We start from the raw sequence: 24216 nt of genomic DNA, 5'->3' as shown, positions 1-24216 counted from the left end.
AGATTGCTGGGAGAAATATCAATAACCTCAGATACGCAGATGACATCACCCTTATGGCAGAAAGTGAAGAGGAACTAAAAAGCCTCTTGATGAAGGTGAAAGAAGAGAGTGAAAAAGTTGGCTTAAAATTCAACAATCAGAAAACTAAGATCATGGCATCCGGTCCCATCACTTCATGGGAAATAGATGGGGAAACAGTGGAAACAGTGTCAGACTTTATTTTTCTGGGCTCCAAAATCAGTGCAGATGGTGACTGCAGCCATGCAATTAAAAGACGCTTACTCCTTGGATAAAAAGTTATGACCAACCTAGATAGCATATTAAAAAGCAGAGACATTACTTTGCCAATAAATGTTCATCTAGTCAAAGCTACAATTTTTCCAGTAGTTATATATGGATGTGGGAGTTGGATCATAAAGAAAGCTAAGCACTGAAGAATTGATGGTTTTGAACTGTGGTGCTGGAAAAGACTCTTGAGAGTCCCTTGGGCTGTAAGGAGATCAAATACTAAAGGAAATCAGTCCCGAATATTCATCGGAAGGCCTGATGCTGAAATTAAAGCTCCAATACTGTAGCCAGATGATGTGAAGAACTCACTCACTAGAAAAGACCCTGATGCTGGGAAAGACTGAAGGCAGGAGGAGAAGGGGACAACAGAGGATGAGATGGTTGGATGGCATCACCGACTCAATGGACATGATTCTGAGCAAGCGCCGGGAGTTGGTGATGGACAGGGAAGCCTGGCGTGCTGCAGTCCGTGGGGTCACAGAGTCGCACATGACTGAGTGACTGAACTTACCTGAACTAAACTACTTTGATGGTAAATGTGTTGACTTTTTTCCAGCTATTATGTCAGTTGGGTGCTTTACATATTTGTAGGGGTTTTCTTGTTTAAAGTGCCAATAAGAATTTTCAACGAACTGGTCCATTTCATCTAAATTACTGAATGTATGTGCACTGAATTATTCATAGTGTTTTCTCGTTATCCTTTTAATGTCTGTGAAATTCCTCTTTCATTCCAGATATTGGTAATCTGTCTCTTCTTTTTCTTTTTTTTTTCCCCTTTTTAGGAGTCTCTATCAATTTTATTGACCTTCTCAAAGAATAAGCTTTTGAGTTCAGTGCTTTTCTCAATTGTTTTCCTGTTTTCTATTTTACTGATTTAGTCCCGCATCTTTACTCTTTCCTTTTTCTTTTTTTACTTCCTTTAAGCTTACTTTACCCTATTTGCTAGTTGCTTAAGGTAGAAGCTTAATTACTAATTTGAAATCTTTCTTCTATTTAAGTATTTAATGCTTTAATTTTCCATTTCAGTATCACTTTAGTTCTATCCCATACATTTTGCATTTTCATTTCATTCAGTTCAAAATATCTTCTGACTGAACTTGTGACTTTCTCTTTGACTAATGGATTATTTAGTAGTGTGTTGCTTAATTTCCAAGCATTTGGAGACTTGCCTCTTATCTATTGATTTGTAGTTTCATTCCATTTTAGTTAGAAAATATATTCTGTATAAATACAAATCTTTTAAATGTGTTAATACTGGTTTTATGACCCAAAATACAGTCTGTTTTCATGAACATTACACTTGCACCTGAAAAGAATGTGTAGTTCCTGTTGACAAATGGTCTATAAAATTCAATGAGATCCAGATTTCAGACCTGTTAATCCTTACAAACAGCATGAGCCAATTCCTTAAAATCAACCTCTCTCTCTCCTTTATTCTCATTCTCTGTGTATATGTGTGAGTATGTGTGTGTACCCAAATGTGATGTGTTTCTCTAGAGAACCCTGACAGACACATTCGTGAATTGACCGTTTTATCATCATGTAATATCCTTTTGTAACCCTGGTAATATTTTTTCTCCAAAATCTTCATTATAAGACATTAAAAATAACTCCAGCTTTCTTTTGATTAATGTCTTCATGGTATACAGTTTTTCATCTTTTTTTTTTCAATTCTTATTTATTTTTTACTTGGAATTTAACTGCTTTACAATGTCTGTATCCTTTTATTTTTAATTAACTTATATAATTATATCTGTAGTGAATGTATTGTGGACTGCATATGGTTGGGTCATATTTTTAAACCAATTCTAACAATTTCTTTAAACGGAGTTTTTAGACCATTTACAGTTAATATAACTATTGATATGTTTAGATTTAGGTCTACCATCTTATTGGTTTACCTCTTTATAAAAGTAAAACATTGTAATACTGCTTGCTTTGTCCTCTTTTTAAATAAATAAATTCATTAGTTTTTTTTTAAAACTGCAATACATATCATTCAATAAAAAATCAATTTAAAATCATTTGAAAAGGAAAAGAAAGAAACAAAGGAAGATTTTTAGAATGTCCATCTAGAAGAAAAAGGTACCTGGACTTGCAATTATCACAGCAGTTTTCAGTTCCCATAATTCCTACGGAGGCCTTTCGTAGTTGTTTGTCTTCAAAATGAGACAAGATGATTCTACCCATGAGAAAATTTAAAATTAAATAAAAGAACAAAAACATATATGTTAAATTCATTGTTGAAAATAATGAGAAATCAATATTAACTGACTCAGCTGGAATCTCATTATTTGGCTTCACTTTATTGAGGCACAAAGAAAGTTGACTTAAAAATTCAGCACATATGTAACACCAGCAAATATTTTCTAAGTATTTCTAATTATTCTGTAAAACATTTTTCTTAAGAGTATCATCTATATATCCTTGTTATTGAGTGATATAAAATAAACAATACTTACTGTCGCCTACACTTGCTGGAATAAAGATATTTTTCCATCTTTCCCATCATCTTTAATTTGTATAATCGAAACTTTTCATTGCGTATCTCACTAAGGAGGCACCTGTCAATTAAAAATATCACAGTAATATTAAAATTGTATTAGCACTTTATTTCATTTATTTATTACTGCTTATTTTTTGTAACTTAAAATATCTACACCACTAACAAGATAAAGAATATTTCTATCATCTCAGAAAGTTATTGGATCCCTTTCCAGTCAATGCCCCCACAAGAGCTAGACATTTTTCTGATTTTTTATGAAAACTGCCTTTGAAAGAATGTCACCTATGTCCAAATATCAACTGTTTCATTGCCTATTAAAAACTGGTTAACCTCTAAAGGTTTTCACTTTGGCTTATGTGCTACTTCCTTTTTTGGCAATCGTTCTACTGTTCATGAATTTTTACCTTTTTCCAGTAAAAGATTATTCTTAAAGTTATTTTACATGAGAAACTAAGGCATCTAATCTATACAAGGAATACTGAAAACACTCATGATCCAAATATGAGCCTTTACCACTTCAGCTCTTCAGAAAACCTCTCAGCCTTCTAAAAACTACCTCTTTGTATTATGGGGTTTTACCGGACATCACTGCACATGGAAAAACAGACTGGTTTCAAATTGGGAAAGGAGTATGTCAAGGCTGTATATGGTCACCCTGCTTATTTAACTTAAATACAGAGTACATCATGCGAAATGCTGGGCTGGATGAAGCATAGCTGGAATCAAGATTGCCAGGAGAAATATCAATAACCTTATACGCAGATGACACCACCCTTATGGCAGAAAGCAAAGAACTAAAAAGCCTCTTGATGAAAGTGAAAGAGGAGAGTGAAAATTTGACTTAAAACTTAACGTTCAAAAAACTAAGATCATGGCATCTGGTCCCATCACTTCATGGCAAATCTATAGGTAACAATGGAAACATTGAGAGACTTTATTTTGGGGGGCTCCAAAATCACTATAGATGGTGACTGCAGCCATGAAATTAAAAGACACTTGCTCCTTGGAAGAAAAGCTATGACCAACCTAGACAGCATGTTAAAAAGCAGAGACATTCATTACTTTGCCAACAAAGGTCTGTCTAGTCAAAGCCATGGTTTTTCCAGTAGTCATGTATGGATGTGAGAGTTGGACCATAAACAAAGCTGAGCGCCAAAGAATTGATGCTTTTGAACAGTGGTGTTGGAGAAGACTCTTGAGAGTCCTATGGATAGCAAGGAGATCCAATCAGTCAATACTAAAGGAAATCAGTCCTGAATACTCACTGGAAGGACTGACGTTGAAGCTGAAACTCCAATACTGTGGCCACCTGATGAGAAGAACTGACTCACTGGAAAAGACCCTGATGCTGGGAAAGATCAAAGATGGAAGGAGAAGGGGACGACAGAAAATGAGATGGTTGGATGGCATCACCAACTCGATGGACATGAGTTTGAGTAGGCTCCAGGAGTTGGTGATGGACAGGGAAGCCTGGCATGCTGAAGTCCATGGGGTCACAAAGAGTCAGACACGACTGAGCCACTGAACTGACTGACCAGACATCAGAAAATTATCAAAATTAAGTTCCTTCCTCAAACTTCTTTTCCCATAATGCTGAATTTATATAAACTTTTAAAATAACACGAAAGACTTTTTTTTAAAGTACTGCTGCTATACCTTATGCTGACTCTCTTAATTTTACTCTTCTATGAAGACATTCCATGACTATCACATATTAGATGATGAGAATCTCCCAAATAGTTTTTGCATATCTTTCCAAGAATAAATATAAGTCTGAGTTGAACAGGTTACAAATACTTCAAAAGAAAACAACAAAACCTACAAGATCTAGATGATAATACTTCTCATCAAAAGGGAACTGACTCACTCATATTTTGACTATACAACCTTCTGACTGATAAAAATACTGATAGAAGTACAATTCTTAAGGAAGATACCAAGAGGGAATCCAGTTAAGAGAATTCTGGCAAGTCTGAACACACAAATGACCTCTGATTCAAAAACTTTCTTATCCTTTGACACCACCAACCACCGTGCCCTTCCATGTAATTTCTCTAAAAAGTCTCTTCCAACAACTGACTCTAGTTCCTGGTTCAGCCATCCAATCTCATTCCTAGCTCCTGGGCTAAAATTCAGTCCCTATTTTGCAATGATTCGTTTGTTTAAGTCACCTCCTTTTCCTCAGAAAGAGCAAAGGAAGCAAATGCCCACACTCTGAGAACAAGATCCCTCATTTTTGGTTCCAGTGACCAATATTTAACACATCAGTTTTGCTAACAAATTGAAGGAAATAAAAGAACAAGTTTCTAACAACAAATCAAATGAATATTTGTTCTTCTTCTGGGACCATCAGAATAGTTAAAGTATAATATTCCACAGAATAAAAAGAAGTTGAAAAAGAATAAATATTCTGAAAGCAATACCCTAACTAGAAATCAGTTGGAGCCAGTGGAAGATTTATTAAACTGAGATTAATTTGCAAATTATTCCCTTTAAACAAAGATTACAGTAACTATCTGGGTTTTGACTGTTTCAAATAATGACTAGCAACTGTAGACACTGAGACTTTGCCAACGGTATGGCTTCTACGATAAAAAAATTTTAGTTGCATATTTACACTGATGACCAGACAAGTTTCTTCTCTTAGTCACAGGATTCTAGCATAAGACAGGCTCTAAACATTTCGTGAATTACAGTGATCTTTTCATTTGAAAATCAGCTATTCCACTTATTCTAAAACTCTCTTTTCTCTAATAGAAGAGGTTTGTCATAGGATAGCACAGATTTGGGCCTCGACCCTTGCTGAAATATTTTTTTATGCTGATTAACCCTATAGTTTTATTTCCTTTAGTATGGATACAAAGAACAACCTGTCTGTATTAAAGATTCAAGTATGGGTTTTCTGGCAACACTATTTGATTACTACTCACTGTTAACCTCTGTTAAATCTTAATGAGATAACCATTTAAAATATCTTTGAGACTCAGATAAACAGAAACTGTATCCACTGATGAACCCGCCAAGCCACAATACAAAACCTAAGTTGTTAAGTCTTCAGCATCTAACACAATGCACAAATAAAATCAGATCTGGTAGGAATCAACTTACATTTGATACAATCCCAAATGTTTTTAACAACCCCAAACTTAATAGTGGTATACAAAGCTGTGTTCTATCCCAATTACTTTAAATTAGTTTATAAAAAGCTTTACAAAGACACTAATGTCAAAAGCACAACCTTAAGAAACAAAAGCTACTGATACTCCTAAAAGGAGAGGCTTAAAATTTATAGCCAACATTCTTACCTAATTAATCCCTATTCTTCTCTCATACCTCAAGTTAACTCACTAGTTCCTCAAGGAAGCCTTACCTGATCTTTATAAGTGGGTAAACACACACCCAATATTACACTGGCTACTCAAGGCAAATTTCCTTCATAGCACGTAGTAGCTATACCATTACACGTATTTGCTCGATCCTTTCCAAAAGAACTTTTGGTTATTGAAATTTTCAAACACAAACAGAGCAGTAAAATGAACCCTATGTACTCACAGTTGTATGATTCTGTGATTAAGATCTGTCATTCCCATTATATAGTAAACTCTATAAAAACAGGTACTATTTATCTGCTGCTACTCTGCTAAGTCGCTTCAGTCGTGTCCGACTCTGTGAGACCCCATAGACGGCAGCCCACCAAGCTTCCCCTTCCCTGGGATTCTCCAGGCAAGAACACTGGAGTGGGTTGCCATTTCCTTCTCCAATGTATGAAAGTGAAAAGTGAAAGTGAAGTCGCTCAGTCGTGTCCGACTCTAGCGACCCCATGGACTGCAGCCTACCAGGCTTCTCCGTCCATGGGATTTTCCAGGCAAAAGTACTGGAGTGGGTTGCCATTGCCTTCTCCAGTACTATTTATATCTGCTTTTATTTACCATTGGATACTCAGCACAGAGCATAATGCTTGGGACATAGTGTTAAAAAAAAACTGCTGAGCACTAAATAAAAATAAAACTGTATTAGATAAGCACTCTCACCATTTCAAACACATACGTGTTTCTTAACTTTTTTTCCCTATGGGTAAAGGAATAAATTGGTAAATCCTGCCACTAAAATTCTGCAAGATGAAGTCTTCCTTTCAACATCAATCTCACAGAACATAAGTGCCAACAAAATACCTGTTTAGTATTTAAGTAGTAAGGCTTTCCTGCCTCTAAACACTAAGCACAATATTTTTCCATGGCAGTCAGTCAGTACAGAGCAACATGATCACTCAGACAGGCAAGGACAGCGGACATGCTCTCACAGAACAAACAAAAGAAACAAAAATGGTAATTAGAGCCAAACTGGAATTGACAGAAGTCATTTGGAATAAGCACCATGGCAGCATGAGAAAACAAAAACAAAATAAATGGTATCTAAAGTAAATATGGCTGAAGACATATCAAAACTTGAGAGAACTGAAGAGAAAACCAAATCATCAACGAACAATATTTTGAAAGTGTTTCACAAGATCTACGTTACATTCCCAGTATAGTGCTGGTTTAGTTAAATCTTCACAGTAAAACATGTATAGATGAAATTAGTTCATCGCGGTAACTCACCACAAATCTTCTTAAACATCTTGGGTTTTCTTTTGGTTTTAAATGCACTTACACATATTAGTTTAAATTTTGAATGTTGCCTCCAATACTTTAAGAAATCTGCAAGGGTGAAAGTAATGAATGTTTTTACCTATTTAGGTTCATGTCTGCTGGAGCCCAAAGAACGTGACAAGAACTTTGAAGTCCATCTCGGCCAGCTCTACCAATCTCCTGGTAATAGGATTCCATTTCCTTAGGAGCACCATAATGAATGACTTGGCGAATGTCAGCCTTATTAATGCCCATTCCAAAAGCTACGGTAGCTATGACACACTGAGAATAAATAACAACATAGTTAAACGTTTAGCAGAATTAAAACATGTTTCCCTTTGGTAAGTACAATTAGTTCATTCATTACAGTCCCTGGCATGCTACTGAATTTAATATGAAAGTGAATTTACAAAGATGGTAATGATAACCCTGTATGCAAGACAGCAAAAGAGACACAGATTTATAGAACAGTCTTTTGGACTCTGTGGGAGAGGGCGAGGGTGGGATGATATGTGAGAATGGCACTGAAACATGTAAATTATCATATGTGAAACAAATCGCCAGTCCAGGTTCAATGCATGAGACAGGGTGCTCGGGGCTGGTGCACTAGGATGACCCAGAGGGATGGGATGGGGAGGGAGGTGGGTTCAGGATGCAGAACACATGTATACCTGTGGCGGATTCGTGTCAATGTATGGCAAAAACCACTACAATACTGTAAAGAAAATAAATAAATAAAACTGAAAAAAAAAAAAAGGAAAGTGAAAGTGAAGTCACTCAGTCGTGTCTGACTCTACAATCCCATGGACTGTAGCCCGCCAGGCTCCTCCATCCATGGGATTTTCCAGGCAAGAATACTGGAGTGGGTTGCCATTTCCTTCTCCAGAGGCTCTTCCTGACCCAGGGATCAAACCTGGGTCTCCAGCATTGCAGGCAGACTCTTTTACCGTCTGAGCCACCAGGGAATTTAATATAATTTTGACAAATCACTTACAGCTTAAGAGATTATCTGCCCAATTTACAGATTTAGGACTGGTGACCATCAAATAGGATTTGTTCCCTCTCTACAAAAAGGAGCAAATATCATGGTTCTTCCGAATGCATATAAATATAGGACACAAAAGAGACTCTTAAAATATATATTAAATGAGCCTTTGGGTTATTCTGAAGTTTCAAGACTGCATCTCAATTTTTCTAGCAGTATTCTAAGGTAGAAAGACAGGTATGGGGCATGCTCAGTTGTGTCCGATTCTTTGTGACCCCATGACTGTAGCCCACCAGGCTTCTCTGTCCATAGGATTCTTCAGGCAACAATTTTGGAGTGGGTAACCATTCCCTCCTCCAGAGGAGCTTCCCAACCCAGGGGTCGAACCCTGGGTCTCCTGCGTTACAGGAGGATTCTTTACCATCTGAGCCACCAGGGAAGCCTAAAGGTAAGAGGAAGCTGCTCATTAAAGAGATAGAATGAAATATGCATTTCTCTCTGCAAATTTAAAAGGATAAAACTGGTATAACAGGAATGAACATACAGAGGTGAGATTTACATGCCTAGGGGAGATTTTAGGCCAAAATTAGTGATAATTGTCAAAAAAAACCCTGAATACATTTCTTGAAAGGTATTAATTAGAATACAAAAAAATGTACAAGTAACTCTAAATATACTACATGCCTTACATATAAAAAGCATTTATAAAGAATACATAAACATAATATTTGGGTATATTGATCTAATCAAAATTATGATATAAATATATTGGGAAAAGAGGGGGTAGAAACTTGTAGACGCAATGAGAAGGGCAGGAAGGGATGTCAAAGAGCTATGCGTTCACCTTTCATAGTGGGGAATTGAGAGATAATGCCTAAATCTAACAGGCAGATAATAAGTACACTAAGTAGGAGCAGTACAAGCAAATTATTGCAAGATACAGTGGCAAACACCAAAGGAATAAGCTCAAAAAGCTGAGAGCAGGAGAAAGAAGCAGGAAGGAATGATGACTTGTGCTTTTCATTTTAAACACCAGAAAACTACTTAGTTTGTTAAACTATGTGTGTGTATAAGTGGTAAATATTAAAGTGCCATTTGAAACAAAAACGTGTTAAGATGTACCAAGAGTAGAAAAAAAAGAAGGAAGGAAGGACAAATAAAGGGAAATATGAGAGAAAAATAAACATAGGAATGGAAATAATATTAAGAAAAAGCTTTGTGTGAATACAACTATCAGTTTTGCTATATTTGAGTAAAAAAGCAATCTAATAATAATTCCAATATTTATTTTTTAAATGTTATTTCTTATTCAATTTTTCCAACTTTATTGATATAACTGAATTATAACATTGTGTAAGTTTACCATATATAACATGATTTGATATACATATATATTGTGACGTGATCGATAACCTCAGTAAGGTTAATACCTCCATCACCTCACATGATTACTGTGTGTATATGTATGTGTGTCTGTGTGTTTGTATGATGAAAATTCTTAAGATCTAATTTTTTTCATGATATTGTCTTTAAAAGAGATTAACCTATTCTACAGATATGATTTTCAAAATATCGTTATAACCTCTCAGGTGTAAATGAAAATACTTTATCAAATAATTTACTCATAACCTCATCCCAAAAAGGAAACGAATTCAAGCCATCTAGAAAAGGCAAATAAAATACAAAGGACATAAAATTAAAAGTCAGGATTAAAAGACTGATCACAGACTCAAAACACAAATCTACATCCAAATGTGGTTAGATTTCATCATGAAAAATAGGCAAGAAAAAAATCTTAGTCTTCCTCGTGTCCCTGGGAGATGTTTCTATCTAAATAAATAATTAGTAATAATACAACAAGACAGAAAAACCACTGGTCAATTATTGACTCAAAGATCAATTGTTAAGATTTAGTAAGCAGCAGCTAATGAACTTTATCTGATAATTTTCAAGCTTCAGAGCTAATAGAATAAACATACAAGCATTTAAGAATTTGGATAAAACCTCTATTCCAGGCAGCTGTGATAGCTGTTCTTGCCTTTGGAAAGAAGAGGAAGAAAGAGGACAGATGCCTTCAGGCAGATATGCGCTGCAGCGTGACAATGTCAGTGAGCTGCATATGCAGAGTTCTAGATTCATAGGAGATGGATGATCTATTGGACAGAAAATGCAAAACGGAAGTTAAGTTCCTCTCAATTTGAGATGGGGACTATTCCAGGAGTATATTGACAGGGGGTGGATATGTTGATAGTGTTGATTTAAACCTACTTACATGTTTGAATTGAAATCATCCAAAATAATCTGTGTGACACCCGCTGAACCAGGATTCTAACCATAAGAAATCTCAGCTGTAGCACTTCTTGTGAACTTCATCAATACCTTTCTTCTCTCCTTCAGACCAATCCTACTTAGTGCTCCCAGTCTAGTGTTTCTATAATACTATTATCTTGCTCAAAAACAGAGCAGTATGTCACAGTGGTTTTCAAGTTTTGTTTGGCAGAATTCTGAAGATTCTAAGACAACCCCCAAGACACTGACATGGAGACAGGGACGTTCCTGGACTTGATTCTCCATCACATCAACTTCAACAAGGCCATTCTACTTTAATCTGCTTTACCTGTCAGATGGAATGTCATTTAAATAAAAAGTCCTACAGCTTATCTGGAAAAAATAAGGGAACTTCATACCAACTCCAGCTTGCCTCTCTGCAAGTTTTAAGATCCTCTCTAACCTGGCCAAACAACCAATTCAACTCTCTTCCTAAGTTTCCACCAGTTCCTGCCATTTTACCTATACTGTGTCCTCCTACTCCATACTTCCCTTTTCTCCAACCATTGCAAGCTACTCACAATTCCTTGAACCCAGTATGCTCTCTTATACCAAAGTGCCTTGCACATATCAGTCCTTCTTTCAGGAGTTGTATAATCAATTCCTTATCCTTCATCACCCCCTAGCCATGCATACCTGATGAACTTCTATTCACTTGTTCAGATTCTACTCAAACTGCTTATTCCTGGGTGTACAACTCCATTTGACCATCTACCTTAACAGCTAGTGTTCCCTCCTCTGTGAACCTAAACACCATTCTATGTACAGGCTGCCATTTATACTTGCCTGCAACAGTTTTCTTACCTATCTATCTCCCATATTCTACACCAATTCTATCAGAGTGACTGCTTTACGCTCATCAAAACGGTACTCAAATCTATATGCATGAATGAATCACATGGATGTACACCTAAAATTTTTTAATACACATTGCTGTTTTTCCATTTTTGTGCTCGTGCTCAGTCATGTCGAACTCGACCCCATGGCTCCTCTGTCCATGGAATCTTCCAGGCAACAATACTGGAGTGGGTTGCCATTTCCTACTCCAGGGGATCTTCCCAACCCAGGGATAGAACCTGCATCTCTTACATCTCCTGCACTGGCAGGGGGATTCTTTACCACTGCAATTTTAAACAAATAATATTTCAGGATTAAATTATGAAGTTCAATTCCAACTTTAAAGAAATTTTTGTTTAATTTTTAATATAGTTGACTTACAATGTTTTTTTTTTATAATGTATTAGTTTCTGCTGTACAGTAAAGTGAATCAGGTATACATATATCCACTCTTTTTTAGATTCCATTCCCATATAGGTCATTACAGAGTACTGAATAGTTACTTGTGCTGTACCATAGGTTCCTATTAGTTCCTATTTTATATATAGTATGTATACCTGAAATTAACAATACATTGTAAATCAACTATAAGATAAACTTTAAAAAAAAATTAATTAGAAAACAAAAAACATTATCCCTCCATGGAGGGGCAGGGGCAAGGAAGTTGGGGAACACAACAAAGATATTCAATAAAGACTTCATAAATAGCTATTATAGAAATATCTGTTTCCAGTAGGGGGAAAAGACAGTCATGATGATCCATCTTCACACCTGAATTTCATCTCTCATGAACCTATGATGAACTTGCTTCCTTAAGTTAATACTCAGTCCTGCATGGTATGTTCCACAGGCTAACTTCAGTTTTTTAAGTTCAGCTGTAACTTGCTCTGTCATTTTTCTGGAAGGACAATAGATGATAGTTGGACCTTCAAATTCCCAAGCAGAACTAAAGAAAAAGAAGAGCAAAAGGACAAATATATATATATATATATATATGTTGGAGTTTTACATGATTTAATTTCCCCTTCTTTTTAAATTTTTAATTTAATTTCATTTTTAAATTTTAATTTACATTTTCCTTTTAGTAAAAAACTGGAAGGAGAAAGCATATAAAAAACAATGATATATTTAACAAAAATCTAAAACATTTTGGACACTCAGATGTGGAAATAAATTATGTTAAACACAAATACCACTGACTTCAGTTTTTTGTTCAAATTAAAACCAGAGACAGGTTTATTTATTGAAGCACAAGCCTTGCTAAAAACCGGCAAACTAATGGAAATACAATTACCATCCTTTTGGAAATGCAGAACTCTGGTTTAACAAGTACTCTTCATTTACACAGGAAATGTAATATTTACATAGAAGAATAAAATTTTTACATTATTCTTATCTCTCTTATGATTGTAAAATTCAATTTCTACATGTTAATCAAAAAAGCAAGAACTTTCATGTAATAATAAAAGATCATTTATATAGTTCAAAGAAGCATTTATTGGTAATCTTAAGGCTATGTTATAGAAAATAACATGTTAGCCTATTTTAGAAACCTGCACTTATTAAAAGTTTAAATGACGATTTTGTAGAATATTTAATTCCTCAATATATTCATTTACATAAATACATTCATTTATGCTGACCCAACGAATATAAAAAGAACATACCCCTTAGATTTAGAAAGTTATTTTATTTAATTTTTAATGCATATAACCTGTGATACAATTTTAATTTTAGGAATCTATTTTACAAATATACGTAAAGATCAGCCAAAAGATACATACAAATATTCATGGCAAAACTATGATAATGAAAAATTATCTAAATGTTCATGATCATACACATTCATACTATGAAAGTGAATCAAATATTTAAAAAGTAAATGTATAAAAACCTTTAAGAAGGACTATGGTAAAAATCATTGAAAACTTAGAAAAATAATGCAGCAATTTTACTCTAAGAGTCTTAACTAAATCATCTACCCAAAGTAATTTTTGAGAGTGACCAAATGGGCTTCCATGTCAAAATTTCACTCCATGGAGTGAAAAAAAAAATGCAAATTATCTTTTTAATGTACAAGAATCTCATTAAAAAAATATTTTTCAAAGAAGGAAGAACTGTGCACCAAAACGTGAATACTGTAACATCTTAAAACATAAAGGCCTAATTTAAGAAAACACAATATACAGAAAGATAACAGAGATACAAAAAGGAGGAAAATTGCAGACAAAATGGACATACTACAACACCATTTCTGTGGCAAGCTAACAACAACAACAATTGAGAGCACATATTTGCATAGTCTAAGACAAAGAACAGAACCTATAAAGCTAAATGCAAAAATGTCAGCAGTGAAAACTGAGGAATGGGATTGGAGAATCTAAGTACTCTTCAGTTTACATGCATCTGTACTGTTCAAAATGATACTAACAATATGGATCGCTTTTTACATGAAAAAAAAGTAGAAAATATGAAAATTTGAATTTATAGAACCGAAAAATCAAAGCAGTGAACATTCCTATTGACTACATCAGTGAAATGACTGGAAGAAGGGCCTTGGTCTTTGTCTTTTCTGCCAAAAGAATTCATAAGAGACCAGCATTTATTGGAGGCAAAGCACGTGTGGAAGAAAACAAAGGCAAACTCATAGAGTGAGCTGCACCCAATAGGGAGGCTTAGATTGCTTATATGAGGGCACTCTTCAGGTTATGTCTGGCCAGTCATCTTGCTTGTTCCCATATTTGGCCTGTCTCGGGGTTCTTCCTTGGTCAGCTCGAAGGTTTTTGGGAGGTTGGCAGGACATATTATGGGCTGGCATCTCTTCCTTCCTTTTCCCCTCCCCTAGAGTTGCATTATTCAGAATTCCTTAGAGGACAACGAGGACATTCTCTGCACACGTCGGGATGACCACAGCAAGAGGAAATTGTGGTCTCAGGGCCCAGTGCTCCTGATGGCATCTTCTCTCAAAGTGTAAACTGGAGACTTTGCAGCAGCTCAGCCTGGGGCCCGCCTATTGCCTACCTCACATCCCCTCTGAGATTCCTGGACCCCAGGGAATTTTTATTGCGAGGATGCAGGGCAAAGGTCCACCTTCTGTAGCTTCTTCAGGCTGGCATTGGGCTCGTGGGCCACAGAACTCTCATCCTGCCTTGCCACGGAGCCCCAGGGAGACCTCTGCTGTTGGTCCAGAAGAATCTGCCTCAGGGAGTGGCTAGAACCCCTGAATAACCATCATCTTGACATGGAACTGCTGCCACCTCGAAGAAATAAACTTAACATACCAGATGCGTGGCGTTTGTCAACTGGGAAGACTCAGAGCAGGAGCTCTGATGGATCTTCCCAGCCCAGGAATCGAGCCTGCATCTCTTATGTCTCCTACATTGGCAGGTGGGTTCTTTACTACTAGCGCCACCTGGGAAGCCCAAGGTATAGAGATGTCCTTTTGTCTTTGGAATATTTAGGCCTGCTGCTGCTGCTGCTGCTGCTAAGTCATTTCAGTTGTGTCCGACTCTGTGCGACCCCATAGACGGCAGCCCACCAGGCTCCCCCATCCCTGGGATTCTCCAAGCAAGAACACTAGAGTGGAATGCCATTTCCTTCTCCAATGCATGAAAGTGAAAAGTGAAAGTGAAGTTGCTCAGTCGTGTCTGACCCTCAGTGACCCCATGGACTACAGCCTTCCTAATACAGATTATTTTCTACGGATCCCATGTATTTAACTTGTTGCTTTGAGATCTGCGCCTTTTTCTGGGAGACCCTATAATCTCAAGTCCAAGGAAATTAAGAATTTCAATGGTGTTCTGATCTAAGGCCTCCATGGAGGAGCTACATATCAATATATCTACATACTGTAGAACAGGCCCTTCTTTTGGGCATATTTCCCCTAGTTTCTTTCCTAGGGCCTGGGCAAGCACGTGTGGGCTGTCTCAAAACCCCTAAAGCAACACTGCCCAGGTATATTGTTGCATCTGACCCAAGTGGGAGTTGGTCCACTCAAAGGCAAACTGATACTGTGAAGATGAACAGATACTGTGAAGATAAGAGATGAACTGGGATGCAAAAGAAGGCATCCTTGAGGCTGAGCACAGTAAAACATTTAGCATCCTGAGGGAGCTGGACTAAGATGCTATAAGGATTAATCATAAGGGGATGTACAGGAACCACTCTTATCATTTACTGCTCAGAGCCCATCCACCATGCTATATTCCTCATTTGTATTTAACAAAAAAGAAAGGTAGAGGGGGTGCTGCTCGGGACCTCCTAACCATAATACGGTCAGGGAACTCAGAAGGTCTCTCCCCATTAGTGGGGTAGGACACTCAGTGACAACCAAAAAGGCATGTGAGCCCACTTCAGTTCAGTTCAGTTGCTCAGTTGTGTCCAACTCTTTGCGACCTCATGACTGCAGCATGCCAGGCTTCCCTGTCCATCACCAACTCCTGGAGTTTGCTCAAGCTCATGTCCATCAAGTCAGTGATGCCATCCGACCACCTGATCCTCTGTTGTCCCCTTCTTCTGCCTTCAATCTTTCCCAGCATCAGGGTCTTTTCTAATGAGTTAGCTCCGCATCAGGTGGCCAAAGTATTGGCGCTTCAGCTTCAGCATCAGTCCTTCCAATGAATATTCAGGACTCATTTCCTTTAGGATTGACTGATTGGATCTCCTTGATCAGTCCAAGGGACTCTCAAGAGACTTCTCCAACACCACAGTTCAACATCAATTCTTTGACGCTCAGCCTTCTTTATGGTCCAACTCTCATATCCATATGTGACTACTGGAAAAACCACAGCTTTGACTATACAGACCTTTGATGGCAAAGTAATGTCTCTGCTTTTTAATATGCTGTCCAGCTTTTCTTCCAAGGAGCAAGTGACTTTTGATTTCATGACTGCAGTCACCATCTGCAGTGATTTTGGAGCCCAAGAAAATAAAGTCTCTCACTGTTTCCATTGTTTCCCCATCTATTTGCCATGAAGTGATGGGACCAGATGCCATGATCTTAGTTTTTTGAATGTTCAGTTTTAAGCCACCTTTTTCACTCTCCTCTTTCACTTTCAAGAGGCTCTTTAGTTCCTCTTCACTTTCTGCCATAAGGGTTGTATCATCTGCATATCTGAGGTTATTGATATTTCTCCCAGAAATCTTGATTCCAGCTTGTGCTTCATCCAGTCTGGCATTTCACATGATGTACTCTGCATATAAGTTAAATAAGCAGGGTGACAATATATAGCCTTGATGTACTCCTTTCCCAATTTGGAACCACTCTGTTGTTTCACGTCCAGTTCTAACTGTTGCTTTTTGATCTGAATACAGATTTCTCAGGAGGCAGGTCAGGTGGTCTGGTATTCCCATCTCTTGAAGAATTTTCCACAGTTTGTTGTGATCCACACAGTCAAAGGCTTTGGCGTAGTCTTTAAAGCAGAAGTACATGTTTTGCTGGAACTCTCCTGCTTTTTCTATGGTTCAACAGATGTTGGCAATTTGATCTCTGGTTTCTCTGCCTTTTCTAAATCCAGTTTGAACATCTATAAGTTCTCTGTTCATGTTTAACTGAAGCTTCGCTTGGAGAATTTTGAGCATTACTTTGCTACCATGTGAGATGATGAGACCAAATACTGTTCAAACTGGCAAACATGATTCCAGTGAAGTAACAGATGTGAGGCTTTTCACTGACACCTGTCACTGTGCAGCTTTTAGAGAAAAAAGGTCCAGAGTAAGAAGTCAGGCGAGTCAGTGGCTTCTGTATCAATTAAAAAATCAATCTTTTTTCCGCCACATCAGAGATGACCCAGGTTCCTTGATGGAGATAGACACCTCAGGGCAGGTGTGGGGGAAGCTGCCGGGACACCTCAGGAGCCCAGCATGGTCATCTCAGAAGCAGGAGTCCCTCTTCCTCTTCAGGATCAAGCCTGTCTACAGACTGGGCATGGCCTAGGAGGCTCCTTCTGGCATCCACGGGCCCAGTGGTCAGTTGACTTGCCTTTGAAGCACTCCCCCGTGTTGGTCTAACCTCTGGACTGATGGTTGACACCTGCTGTCCCCTCAGTGGCCCTGAAGTTGCAAAGTGTGTCCGACAGCAACCGTTATCAGCTGAGCTTTGGCTCTGGCCTGCCTCAATTCACACTGAGTTCTTTTCTTCTCCTCAGCTTGATTTTTTACCCCAAAAGCCACCTCTAGCAGGTGGGGCATCAGGGTTTGTGGCCCTGATTGTAACATTTGAAGTTTTTGCCTATTGTCATAGGGGCGAACTGAATGATAAAAGGTAGTCCCAGTAGGGACTGACCCTCAGGAGTGGAGGTATCTATGTTAGTAAACGTTCTAAAAGCTTCCACAAGTTGTCCCCAAAAGAGGGCTGGATTTTCTTCTTTCTCTTGGGTCACTTCTTTGACCCTTTCATAGCTGACTGGTTTTCTAATGCATTCCTCATTCCTTCTAATAGGCACTGAATAATGTGGTTCCTGGCCCATCATCCCAAGAGGGACTCTGCATCCCCAGCATATCATAAACGCTGGGCTGGGCTCTGGCAAGCTGCTCAGTGTGCCCCGAGGCTGCTGTCCAAACCCTCTGCTTCTCCTCACAGGTACAGCAGGTAGTGAGGATTAGTTGGATGTCCCTCCAAGGTAAACCAAATGCCAGGGTTAGGGCCTGAAATCCTTCAGTAAACCTACTAGGGTTTTCAGAAAACTGGCCCAGTCTTCGTTTGCACTCTGCTGAATCAGTTAAAGAGAAGGGCAGGCGCACTCAGACTGTGCTTTCGCCATTTGCTGCTCCCCTGGGAGGACACATTCTCCCTGATCCTGGGTGACTGGAAGGCCCACCTATGAAATACCTCAGTGGTGGGATTAGCTTTTTCATCCTGGGGTCACTTCAGTTCAGTTGCTTAGTCGTGTCTGACTCTGTGACCCCATGTACCGCAGCATTCCAGGCCTCCCTGTCCATCACCAAATCCTGGAGTTTACCCAAACTCATGTCCATTGAGTCAGTGATGCCATCCAACCATCTCATCCTCTGTTATCCCCTTCTCCTCCTGCCCTCAACCTTTCCCAGCATCAGAGTCTTTTCAAATGAGTCAGTTCTTTCTATCAGGCGGCCAAAGTATTGGAGTTTCAGCTTCAATATCACTCCTTCCGACGAACACTCAGGATTGATCTCCTTTAGGATGGACTGGTTGGATCTTGCAGTCCAAGGGACTCTCAAGAGTTTTCTCCAATACCACAGTTCAAAAGCATCAATTTTTCAGTGCTCAGCTTTCTTTATAGTCCAACTGTCACATCCATACCTGACTACTGGAAAAACCATAGCTGTGCTAGACAGAACTTTGTTGGCAAAGTGTGGTACCAGTGTGTTTAGAGGTGAATAGGGAAGCGAGGTTTGGGATTTGCCAGGGGGATCTGGAGAATCAGGGTTACTTGTAGGAATCAGAGAAGGCAATGGCAACCCACTCCAGTACTCTTGCCTGGAAAATCCCATGGATGGAGGAGCCTGGTGGGCTGCAGTCCATGGGGTCACTAAGAGTCAGACACGACTGAGTGACTTCACTTTCACTTTTCACTTTCATGCATTGGTGAAGGAAATGGCAACCCACTCCAGTGTTCTCGCCTGGAGAATCCCAGGGACGGGGGAGCCTGGTGGGCTGCCATCTACGGGGTCGCACAGAGTTAGACACGACTGAAGCGACTTAGCAGCACAGTAGAATAGGAGAAGCTCGGTTTCCCCATTGAGAGTTGGGGGAAGTTAAATGAGGACCATCTAGAATGCTGGGAGAATTCTCTGGTTCCCCAGGCCTCTGAGCTGCACAGAGCGAGACTCCGGTAAAGGGATATGAAGGCCTGGACGCAGGGAACCTCAGTCCATTGTTCCAGCCTGCAGCAAGAACGATCCAATTGCAAGATGGTATGATAATTTACAGACCCATTTTGGGGCCATCTTTCTCCATCACCCAAATTATATAAAAGCCAGGAAGTATTACAGAAAAACTTAAGTTTTTCTTTTCTTAGCCCATCTAATTTAAATAGCTTCCAGTTCTTAAGGAAACAGCCCAGAGGTGTTCCCTCCGACTTAGGAGGGGGTCCCCTCATGTTGAACAACCTGCAACCAAGAACAAAGAGGCTAACCTAGAAATGTAATCCAGCATCCTGGAAACATTTACCAGAAGGCTTTAATCTAGATGGGCTTCCCTGGTGGCTCAGATGGTAAAGCTTCTGCCTGCAATGTGGGAGACCTGGCTTCAATCTCTGGGTCAGGAAGATCCCCTGGAGAAGGAAATGGCAACCCACTCCAGTACTCCTGCCTGAAAATCCCATGGACTGAGGAGCCTGGTGGCTATAGCCCTTGGGTTGCAAAGAGTCATGACTGAACAACTTCACTTTCTTTCTTTTAATCTAGAAGGGGTCCAGGGCGTCCCTGAGATCCCCAGCAACCCTGAATCAGATGTCTTTGGCTGAACTTAGTTCCCTGAATAGAGAAAAATGTTGCAGTTGCCAGGGACTCCCTGGGGAGGTTATTTTGATTGTACAGTCTTATGATTATTTTTCCAACACTGGGATGTATCCTCCGGGACCAGGCATCTCAAAGATTCAGGTGTGGCAGCATGGAATCAACCAGCCCAAAAAGGCTGTTGTTATTAACAGAAGCAAAGCTCATGTGGAAGAGCACACGGGTGAACTCACAGAGTGAGCTGCACCCAACAGGGGTGGCATGGATCGCTCATATGGGGCAGTCTTCCGGGTTGTCTCTGGCCAATCATCTTGCTTGTGCCCATATTTGGCCTGACTCAGGGTCCTTCCCGGTGGGTGTGCACGATTCTCAGCAAAGATGTATTCCAGTGCAAAGGTTTCAGGGAGGTTGGCAGGACGTGTTACGGGCTGTCGCCTCCTCCATCCTTCGACCCCTCCCCTAGAGCTGTGTCATATGGAATTCCTTAGGGGACAGCTGAGGACTTTCTCTGCACATTGTGTCAGGCTGAGAAATCCCCTTAACCATAAGAATGAGGAAACTGTGGTCACTGTCTCAGGGCCCAGTGCTCCTTCTGGCATCTTATCTCAAAGTGTCAGTGGGAGACTGGCTGCAGCTGCTCAGCCTGAGGTCTACCTGTCTCCTACCTCACTATTACAAGAGGATTCATTATTTTGCCAAGAGGTTTACTAAAGACAGTTTTTTCCTCATAACAACTTTCTGAGAGGGGAAAAAAAAATCTATCCTCATGTAATCAAGTTAGATAAGTGAGACAGGCTTATTTAAATTAAACGCATCATGCATATAGAAAACAAATAAGGTAAGACTGTAAGAAACATGATGGCTCAATGAAGAGAAAAAATGTGAATACAGATAAACAAATAGTAGAATTAAATGAAAGGAAGAAAATGAAGATAACAGGTAACACCTTGAAGTCTTAACTTACCCTCCATCACAGTGCTCATTAAAAGGAAAATTTTTTTCTTTTTTTCTTTGTTTCTGGCCAAGTCACATGGCGTGTGGGGTCTTAGTTACCCAACCAGGGATCAAACTCATGCTGCCTGCAGCAGAAGCATGGAGCCCTAACCACTGGACTGCCAGGGAATTTCCAAGAGGTAAACTTCTATTTTCCCAAGTTCTACAGAGAACATTCTGACTCTTCAAGGTTCCCTGCTACCACAACTCTTCTTGGAAGATGAAAAACAGGTGCAAAATCATTTTGGATTTGCTTTTAGAAAAACCAGTCATAGTCAGTTTCAAAATCTTTGGATGGTCTTAGGAAAGAGGGAGCCACAAAAAAAGGAACACCAAGACTCAGGGGATATGCTCTCAGGTGATACATCAACTGTATACAGATGCCTGAGGAGCAAGGAGGTCTGTTAAGAGAGGCTATATTAGTCTGAGCTAAAAAGTAATACAAACCTTCTCACCTCGTGAGAAGAAATCATTTATTTAAGATATGATAAGAAGACAATATAATCGCAGTGTCACAGTGTTGGGGGGGAAAAAGGCAAGCACAGTTTCAAAAAAGATAGGGTTATTAGGAAGAAACACCATAGAGCTTGAGAATACTATGGACTGAAAAGGATCAAGTATTAGGAAAGTAAATAAGGATCTGATTGTGGAGATGCTAACGTAAAATAAATAGCCTTCTCCAAGAGAACATTTTACCTTTAGGACAGAAAAGAAGTGTAGTACAATGTGTATTCACTTTGGAGAGATTCCCTAGAGCAGCCAGAACACTCAAAATACATTCATTACATGCGTGCTTTAACCTGAACACAGGACAGTCAAGCCAACAGTGAATTCTATATTTAAATTCACCCTAAAAGACCTTAAGAGTTACTTTAGGGTTTCCTAACCTAGGATCAATCTTCTTTTTATTACTTTCTGAGAAGGAAAATACTAACAATGTCTTTAAATTCTATTTTCCTAGATTTGCTTTGTATTTGTATGGATAGGACAATTATTTCCATTTACTCTAACTTCACATTTCATAATGGGAAAATTATAAGTTTTTCACTGAGAAAACAGATCAGAGAAGCTTTCTTGGCATACACATAAAATGTCCAAAAACAAAATAAACAGGAAGAAGTGCTAGTGACAGTTTCTACATCAGTAAAATGAAAATAATATGCAGCTTACAGAACAGTTATAAAAATCAAACTAGATCATTTACATGAAGCACCTAGAATACTACTTGATACATGATATGGGCTCAAAAAGTATTTAAATTCCTTAAAACTCAAGTTAGTCATATAACTAGTGAACTGGGCAGAATTCAGATAAAAGACTCATTTGCTTTTTTTGTAAATTTGTCACTTATTAAGAGTGTAGTGAAAGTCACTCAGTTGTGTCCGACTCTTTGCAACCCTGTGGACTATAGGGTCCATGGAATTCTCCAGACCAGAATACTGGAGTGGGTAGCCTTTCCCTTCTCCAGGAGATCTTCCCAACCCAGGATCAAACCCAGGTCTCCAACCCAGGTCCAACCTGCAATCCATTGCAGGCGGATTCTATACCAGCTGAGCTACCAGGGAAGCCTATTAAGAGTGTATGTCCTCTTCAAATAACAGTATGGAGTATAAAAACGTAAGAAAAATTAGTTTCTCCCTTCCTCAGTCACTGATTATATAACACCACACTTGAACTGAAGCTAAGTAGAATTTCAAATATGTTAAATATACATTCCAAAGAGATAAGTTTTAAAAATAAAATAATTTTTTATAAAGAACAAAATAGTTACCAAAATTTATCAACCATGAAATGCTCACCTTGACTTACAGACAAGAAACTGCTTCAGATCCTGGAGGATGTCTCCTGTTTTTCGTCCAACTTCTAAATACAAGTTTGGTCGATCAAAACCAGTACAGGTTATCTGAGGATCCTTCAGGTTTAAGCAACATACAATGTCTTCTCGGACTGAAGAACCTGCCGTAGCAGTCAGTGCAACAATTGGAACCTGAAATAAGGAAAAGGGATTTTTAACAAAGGAGAGAGGTTGTTAATTCCCAACATTTCTATTGCCTTCTTAGAAAGACACTGGAAGACAATTACAGGAAGAATAGAGAACAGTGATAAAAATGAAACTTTAAAATTATTCTTTCAAAGAAGAAGAAAAACACTTTCTTCTTGTTTCTCAGCCTTCTAAGAAATCATTCAAACACTAAACTCATAAGATTTCTAAATGCAATTTCTATCTAAAGTTAAATCCACTTATTAGCTATCTACCTCTCCATTTATTACTTATACATTTATGACGGTGCCGGGACAAATGAGGGGTAAGTTATGTCTTATCTTTGATAATCTATAATTCATAAATTATAAACCCTGCACTCACTGAAAATTTAGCCATACCGAGCCCAACCAAGGCTCTTGTTTTACTCCTATACTAACTACACTGGTATATGGCTTTTCAGATCTAAAATAATAGCTCTCAATTACCTGGATAACCTCTCAACAGTTTTAAATGGTTAATTGTGGCATACAATATAAAAGGAAAATGCAGAAAATAAGACATCTAGTATTAACTGATTCCTTGAGCAACCAAGTCATGTTCTATTTTCAGTACAGTAGACTTCTAGATTTAATTTTTTCATCACTATTATCACTGGGAGTATTAATCAACTATGCAATCATCTCATAATCAGAAAAACTCTTCCTATATAATTAGCTGCTTGATATCCAAGATTACAACTTTCTGAATACTTTTTGGCTTATTATAAAATATGGTAAATAATATGCTCATAACACAGCTCTTCAGATGCAATACATTTACCCTGCAAATCAGTTGAAGCAATTACTGTACATAAGTGAAAATTTAAGTACAATTTGTAAAAATGCAATTACAGAACTTGAAAAAAGATACAATTTATTAAAAACTGTAAACTACTTTTATAATCAATATAGCTTTATTAAACTGAAAACTATCTCAAAGTTCATGCAAGGAAAAATCAATTAAGTCTGGGAGCAGTTTTTAAATGGAAAAAAATGATAACCAAAATCAATGTGACCAGTTAACTGACATTTTGATATTCTCTAGCCTTAAATTCTGTGACATTATTAAAAAACACCCCAAATCAACTTAATTGATTTTTGGTTTACAATCAGACTATTCTCTGAATTTAGAGAGCATCTGCCTAATAACATATAGGAACAGGCCAATTTATAAAGAAACTAGTTTCTCTAAT

At 38.4% G+C, this 24216-nt stretch overlaps 1 protein-coding gene across 8 annotated transcripts in view; it reads right to left on the bottom strand.

The window, feature by feature from the left end:
* WRN (WRN RecQ like helicase) overlaps positions 1-24216 on the bottom strand; it is a 128245-nt gene that overhangs the window by 36239 nt on the left and 67790 nt on the right. For 7 of the 8 annotated variants that reach the window (XM_061404415.1, XM_061404419.1, XM_061404413.1 and 4 more), the window contains 5 exons: positions 22801-22988; positions 12344-12518; positions 7523-7704; positions 2751-2852; positions 2378-2470 (listed from right to left, as the gene is read on the bottom strand). In XM_061404415.1, coding sequence (XP_061260399.1) covers positions 2378-2470; positions 2751-2852; positions 7523-7704; positions 12344-12518; positions 22801-22988 — 740 coding nt within the window. The remainder of the gene's footprint in view (positions 1-2377; positions 2471-2750; positions 2853-7522; positions 7705-12343; positions 12519-22800; positions 22989-24216) is intronic. The other variant, XM_061404417.1, reaches the window with a different exon arrangement.

This window comes from Bos javanicus, chromosome 27 (assembly GCF_032452875.1).
Source record: "Bos javanicus breed banteng chromosome 27, ARS-OSU_banteng_1.0, whole genome shotgun sequence".
Classification (NCBI taxonomy): Eukaryota; Metazoa; Chordata; class Mammalia; order Artiodactyla; family Bovidae; genus Bos; species Bos javanicus.
The sequence above is the reverse complement of the archived record's forward strand: the minus strand, read 5'-3'. Positions and strand labels throughout refer to the sequence as shown.